We start from the raw sequence: 7,500 nt of genomic DNA, 5'->3' as shown, positions 1-7,500 counted from the left end.
AGTGGCGGGGGTGGCAGCAGGGGTCTGAACGGGCACGGCAGGCCGCGGGAGTGCGGGTACTGGCTCAAGGCCGTGCGCAATCTCATCCAGCACCATCAGCACCACCACTGCAACCTGAGCAACGGCAGCCCCTACGGCCAGCAGCAGCGGCAGCAGCAGGGGGTGTCGGAGACCACATCGGGGCCGGGGGAGGCCGTGGAGATGAACACCCTCCACGTCGCCGCCTCCCAGCCCCCTGGTGGCCACACGCAGACGGTGCACAGCGTCTACCAAGGGGACTTCCAGGAGGGCACGTGCATCCCGATCCCGACCCCTGGCGCCACAGCCAACGCGCCACAACAGCTGGGGAGGCTAAACGGGGGCATGAACTATCCCACCATCCTCCCCTCCTTCGCCAGCAACCACAGCAGGGGCAACGCGCCCCCCCTGAGCAACGTAACCATGGGCAACAGCAGGGGGGAGATCAACGCCGACTCGGCGGACTTGGCCGACCCCTTGGAGAGGCTGCAGCAGTTGACGGGGGAACCAAGTAAGGCCCTTTTCTTTCCCTCTTTATCCCCCCCCCTCCTCTCCCCCCCCACCCCCTGCTCCTCGTATATGTTCACCTTGTTTAGCCCCCCGGTAAGACAAGGGAGCTCCAACCAGACGCCCTCTCGAGCACCACTTTAAAGCGATGACAGAAAATCCATGCCTCACATGAAACAGTCGTTAACGGAATCCTTATAGGGCTTCACCGGCGACTGTTTTCCACCGGTGGCTCGAGCCGAGGAAATATGGTGGGGGCCAATTAGTGAGTGATTAATACGACCTTCGAGTACACGGCGGATCTTAAAGAACATCGGAACATTATGGAAAGGTTCTCTGTCTGTCCTCCTCTTTGCGAGATGAATCTGTTTCAGGAAGCAGTGTGCAACTTCACAGAAAAGAAAGGCAAGATAAGATGAGAGGCGTATTTTATCTCCGCGATGTTATCGGTGTTCGGGCCCGTTGCAGATAACGTCAGCGGGTCCTCATGAAGAATGCATGGTACCCAGGGCCTCGGTGATAGAGAGTGTAGAGAGGATTGCTTTCTATCTGTGTGTGCTTACATCAGCTCGCTCTGGCGGGAGGTAGTTTACCGGTCGCCGATCGCCCGCTGTCTGCCGCATGTGCTGAGAGAAGCAGCAACTGGCCAGGTGTTTTTCTTCACCGCGTCCGCCCGGCTCACTTAAAAGCTTGTCAGCGATCACTCGCTTAAGTAATGTGCTAAAAGGATTTCTGTCTCTGGGCTGATAACAAATAGACACGAAGGCAAACGTTTTTCAGCCTCGGACCTCGTGTCCTCGTGCCAACAGTCATTTCTGATTATAGCGCGACTCACCTCCGTTTCAACTCATTATAACGCAAATGGGAGATGTGATCATCAGAAACGCCTAGAGCCAGAGGCGGAAAACAGCAGTCGACTACAAAGCCCTATAAGGATTCTATCGACGACACATTTGAGGCATGGATTTTCTGTCGCAGCTCTAAAGTGTTGCTTGAGCGGGCGTCTGGTTGGAGCTCTCTGATCTAACCCGGGGCTATACGAGGTGAACATACTGTATATGAGCAGCTATGTAATGCGGTATGATGAGAAGGGGGACACGAAGCATGACTGAGGCCACCAGGAATGCATTAGGAAGCCATCGAAAAAGATCTGCAGTTTTCTGTGACGAGTTACTCCATTTTGAGAGGTTAGGGTGGGAAAAAACGTAATCTGCTCGACAAAGCTGTCCATTATTGGATCTCGCTGAAAGTAACCTTATAGTCAGTCCCCCAGATAGCCCCCATAGATGGCATTCCGCCTCCACTGACCTGTGTAATCAGTCCAATGAAGCTAATTAGTGGAAATTAGCACCTGTATACTTCACAAAATAGGCAGCACAATAAAATAAACCTTTAGGTGGCCAGTCAGAGTCAGCTGTTCAGGGAATAAATGAACAGGATGATTCAGAGCTTCTCGGAGAGGAAAGGACACGAAGCACTTACAGAAACTCTAAAGCAGTCCTACAATTAGTGCTTTCAACCTCTCTGTCCTCCAGAGAGAAAAATAGACCCGGGACACCTCTAGAAACTCAAGGGGAAGTCCTGGCCGTGTATCAAAATTCTCTGCTTTAGTTTGTTGGCACTGGTGTGTGTTAGTCCTCTCGGAACATAGGCCATTGATGAATTGCTTCCACCCTTGTCTGTCCTGAGCCATCCTCTCCAGCTGTTTCCACGTCAGCCCCTTCTTCTTGAATTCCTGCTCTGTGCTCCTTCTCCAGGTGTTTTTGGGTCGTCCTCTACCCCCGTTTGCCTTGTGGGTTCCATGTCAGTGCATGTTTTTGTTATTGCTGTTGTGTTTCTTCTGGAAGCGCCATGATCGTGTTGCTTCCAATGGCTGTGGGCCGTCGTCTGCGCAGTTGAATACATGTGTTGTTGTTGTTGTTGCTGTTGAATACATGTGTTGTTGTTGTTGTTGCTGTTGCAGGTCATGAAGGTCAGCACCGTTTGCTGCTGCAGATGGTGGGCGTGGTGCCCAGCCCTCTGCTCTTCCAGCTGGTCAGCTGCCTGTACTGCTCGCGCGTGATGGAGGGCATGGAGCAGGAGTTCGCCGAGTCGGAGAGCGCCAAGACGGAGGCCGACACCGTGCACGAGCTCGCCCACGGCGCGGACGGGAGGAGGGGTCGCCGACACCGACGCCCCAAGACGATGGTGGGCCGCAACTGCTTGGTCCAGGCCTGGGAGGACCTGGGGACCAGGCTGAACTGCATCGTGGACAGCAAGTACTTCAACCGCGGGATCATGATCGCCATCCTCATCAACACGCTGAGCATGGGCATCGAGTACCACCAGCAGGTGAGGGAGGCGCCCGCCGGGGCTTCCTTTGCGTCTCCGCCGGCTCAACCCCCCCGGCTGCACGTTCGCTCCCCCCGCGTTAGAAAAACGACACGAGTGAAACTGTGAGCCGGTTACTGTTGTTAGCAACACAGGGGCACGTCTGGCTATTTTCATCTGCGGTTGCTTTGTTTGGAGCGTAGCTAACAGATAGGAGGTATACAACAGAGGGAGTGTTATCTGTGACCAAAAGCAAACCACCACCTCCACCCCACCCCCCCTTCACCAACCCTCGACACACACACACACACACACACACACACAATCCCACCCCCAGACCTCCAGGCCCAATCCAAGCTGCTCAGAGTGGAAGTAAAGACATCTGGACTGCCATGTCTGTCTGTCTGGCTTTTATCTCCGTCTGAACAATGCACCCATACCCACCCCCTGCCCCCCCCCCCCCCCCTAAAGTATTTCATTGGTGTACACAGAGGGGTTATGGCTATTTATTGTTCATTCATAAACACTCAAGGGGGGGAGGAGCGGTAGAAGCATAGCCTTATTGGGCTAACTGTAGGGTATGCGTGTAGGGTAGCGTGTGTAAGTGCCCCATGCTAGCGTACTGTGTGGGAGAAGCTGTGCTCTGCTGGGCTACCAGGGGCCCTGGTGGCTGTAGTCGGTATGACAGCCTGCACCCAAGTCTAATTTTTGATGGTTGTTTGAGACTCATCCGGCCTGATTTGAGACTCATCCGGCCTGATTTGAGACTCATCCGGCCTGATTTGTGTCGTTCACTGCAGTGCCAGGCCCTGGGAGGATAGAGGGGAAGAGTTGCTGATGTTGTCGGACGTCCAGTAACCTAGTTACAGGGCGGAAATTCGCTGCAGCTGCTGCCGTGCGGGGCAGTTCAGTGGGAGTGCTTGGTCATGAAGACGAGGGAAATGAATGGAGGTGGGCGTGAGGTCTCGGCTTTGTTTGTTAACAGGGAGAAGGCGGAGATGACAGGATGATTGGCTGGCTGCGGGTTTGGCAATGGGGGTCAGTGTGGCAGGATCCGCACCAGTGGGAGTGGGCGTATACGTACCCCCAAAAAGCAGGTTAATGCCAACCGTCATTCTCTAAAGAGGATCACAGACAGCAGCTGCGGTGCTATTTTGCTGGTGAATACCTGAAGACTAAAATACATACTAAGGCTCTGTTAAAAACGCTATTTATGGAAACCCTTCTGAAAGTGCCTCGTGGGTGAATTTCACCTACCTTACCACTGCTGGGATGTCAAATGTAGTGTTGCCATGGCAGTTGATAGCTTTTGTAAAGGGGTCAGATGTGTGAAGATGCTCTTATACATGCAGTAGTGAGGCCTGACTGGTACTCCAGTGGCCTGCAATAGAAGAGATATTTTTGACTCATCATCTTTTTTGTGCGGCACGTCGCTAGCCTCCACAGAGGAAGTACAGTATCACAGCTAATTCATTTATTATATTTTATTATTATTATATATCTATTTTTCGCACTGCACTGTCAAAATGCTGGTGCATGAGGACAGGGCGAGGTCAACTCTTAACGCAGTCCCAGTGTTACTCTTAGATAGAGAGACAGAAGAAAGACAGAGAGAAGAAGGAGGAGTAGGACTAGACAGTACTTTGTCACATTTGCACCTTACAGGAGCATCCTCCAGCTCTCCGTTCCCACCCTGACCGAACACCATCACTGGAGAAAATGGGTTTGCTTCACTCCCAGGTAGTAACTTTAGCCAAAAAAATAAAACGGTATACTAAAAAAAAAAGAAAACCGCAGCATTTCCACTGCCTTCCCTCTGTGTGGCCTCTGAGTGTGTGTGTGTGTGTGTATGTGTGTGTGTGTGTGTGTGTGTGTGTGTGTGTGTGTGTGTGTGTGTGTGTGTGTGTGTGTGTGTGTGTGTGTGTGTGTGTGTGTGTGTGTGTGTGTGTGTGTGTGTGTGGCGGGAAGGACTGTGGCGAAGTGTAATCCCAGAGGACAGCCGTCTCTCGTGTTGCCCTGACGGAGAGCTCTGTGGCCGGCTTAGGATGTAATAACACTCTGTAAAGAATAGCAGCTCTTCATCATGGCTGGCCTGTGCAGTGCATTATCTAGCGTGCTAACTCTGCGCTTATCCCCACTCAGCAGGGTAACAGGAGCTGAGGCAACAAAACACAGCGCATGATTTAATGTAAACAGTGTATATGTGTTTGTGTGTGTCTCTGTCTGTGTGTGTGTGTGTGTCTCTGTGTGTGTGTGTGTGTGTGTGTGTGTGTGTGTGTGTGTGTGTGTGTGTGTGTGCAGACCTCATTTGACACAGAGCAGAGCACTAAAGGAAGTTAGGAAGTGTAGAATGAGAGAGAATCTGTTCTAGAAAGTTCCTTCAAGTGGATGAGTAGAGCTATTTCAACCCAACGAAGAGATCACACTGCTTTGAATGAACTCACTGACTGATAAAACAGTGGATGCTAATGTTAGCCTCAGCAGGCGTGTGTGAAGCCTTAGTCTATATACGTAGGTAACAGAGTAGTACTTTAGATACGTTATTGATCCCCTCAGTAGGCGTGTGTGAGGCCTTAGTCTATATACGTAGGTAACAGAGTAGTACTTTAGATACGTTATTGATCCCCTCAGTCAGGGCTGGACTGGGACAAAAAATCGGCCCGGGCATTTTGAACCAGACCGGCCCACTTAATTCGATAACACACCCTTTGGTCTCTCGAATGTCTACACACCAACCAGGCTTTTAGCTAGCAGGGCGTCTGCCCTATCGTCTACAAAAAAATAAGAAGAAATGGGACGCCCTACTTTTAGGCAGGACGGCCTAAAGACGCCCTATTTTTCTCCCGTTTTACCTGTTACTTTCGCTGAATGTGATCAAAATTCACCGTTTCAGTCGCTTCAGCGAGGTCTAGAATCATATGCCCTGCCAATTAGAAAATAGCATTGCTGTATTCCCGCTACAACAACGTTACATCATGATTCCAACGAAACATTGATTCATGGGCTCGCAGAAGCTACAGAAGACAGCTGTCTCACCGCACGTCACTGAACCTACTACTTTATGAGTTCAACAAGAGTTTGTGTGTTAAGGTGGTGGTCTTAATTAATCTAAATTCAATACAATACAATACAATACAATATACATCATACACTTTAAAGCTTTGTTCAGAATACGGAGGTTTAAGATCGGTCGATATTTTCCGTCCTTTTTTGGAACCAGAAAATAGCGACTGAAGAACCCCCTGTTCTCGTCTACGAGAGGTACAGACTGTATTGCTCCCTTACCTAGAATGGAGTCTATTTCCTCCTGTAGGAAACGCGCTTGATGAGGTGGCACTAACGTTTGTACCACGCCCCTGAACTTCGGGGGGCAAACTGGAGCGTATAACGGGCTATCATAATTCGCTATCTGGACAAATTGGCATATTTTCATAGGGTTTGGGAATACTGGGCTTTCGGAACATTGACATGGCACCGCGCACCAATAGGCTAAGGGGCTTGCCCACCACTCAAAGACACAACATAGAGTGTAGGCTAACGGCTGGCTGTTTCAGAGTAGAGTAGGCTGAGGGCTAGCAACAGCTACAGACTTGTCTTGTATTTACAATGCAAACGAACTTGGCCATAGAACATAGGTCCTAAGTCAAACATATTTTAGAGACGTTTGAATTCATGATCAGTAAGCTTACCGTAGGTCGTTGTATCGTATCTCCCTGGCTGTCGCCACCAGTAGGCCTATCACTTTCATCCACGGTACCTGATGATGGCCCTGCCGTGGCAAACATTTCCGATATTTTGGCACATTTGGCAGTGTAGGCTTGAAAAGCAAGCCTCTTCTTATCTCGCAGTTTCTCCGCACCCTCTTTTCGCTTTCTCTCCATTTTGGACTGGAGGATTCTAACGAAACGTGCGTTTCTGTGCACCGCCCAAGCCAAAGGTAGAAGGTGTTTGGTGACATGATTGGACGAGCCCCTTGTCACTAAAGAAGACAGCCAATGGGCCGCAGACTAGCATGCGCTTGTCAAGCATGTCAAGGCCATGGGCCACGCTGAGTTTGTTTCCCGTCCTAATGCATTATGTAGGCAGGTCCAAACCGAAAGGGGTTGGTGTTGGGTCAGCCCAGGGGATGTGATTGGGCCAGCCCAGTGTCAATAGGGCCGCTCATGAACTACTTTCGTGGGCCAGCCGGTCAGACCATTATATGGGGGGAAAAAAAAATTCTAAAATTTTTTTTATTTTTATTTTTTTTTAAATAATAAATTCGGGACTCTCGGCCCATATTGCACCTCGGCCCACCGGGAAAACGCCCGGTATGCCAGATTGCCAGTCCAGCCCTGCCCTCAGTAGGCGTGTGTGAGGCCTTAGTCTATATAGGTAGGTAACAGAGTAGTACTTTAGATACGATATTGATCCCCTGAGGGAAATTAGGATTCTTAATTTAACCCATCTGTTGGCAGTGAAAAGACACACAACCACTAGGAGTATTGAGCGCACACACACAAACACACACACACACACACACAAACACACACGCACACACGCACACACGCACACACACACACACACACACACACACACACACACACACACACAGAGCAGCGGGCAGCCTTTTGGGCCTCAGAACCTCTTAGTTAGGTGGTCAAACTTCACGGCCACATAGAGTCC

The 7,500-nt window shown here is 50.6% G+C and overlaps 1 protein-coding gene across 1 annotated transcript in view; it reads left to right on the top strand.

Moving 5' to 3' along the window:
* cacna1ha (calcium channel, voltage-dependent, T type, alpha 1H subunit a) overlaps positions 1-7,500 on the top strand; it is a 118,170-nt gene that overhangs the window by 69,541 nt on the left and 41,129 nt on the right. The window contains exons 8-9 of the mRNA XM_080856711.1: positions 1-529; positions 2,489-2,856. The exon at positions 1-529 is cut by the window's left edge and continues 318 nt beyond it. Of these exons, the coding sequence (XP_080712837.1) occupies positions 1-529; positions 2,489-2,856 (897 nt within the window). The remainder of the gene's footprint in view (positions 530-2,488; positions 2,857-7,500) is intronic.

Source organism: Sprattus sprattus (genome assembly GCF_963457725.1).
Source record: "Sprattus sprattus genome assembly, chromosome: 18".
NCBI lineage: Eukaryota > Metazoa > Chordata > Actinopteri > Clupeiformes > Clupeidae > Sprattus > Sprattus sprattus.
The sequence above is the reverse complement of the archived record's forward strand: the minus strand, read 5'-3'. Positions and strand labels throughout refer to the sequence as shown.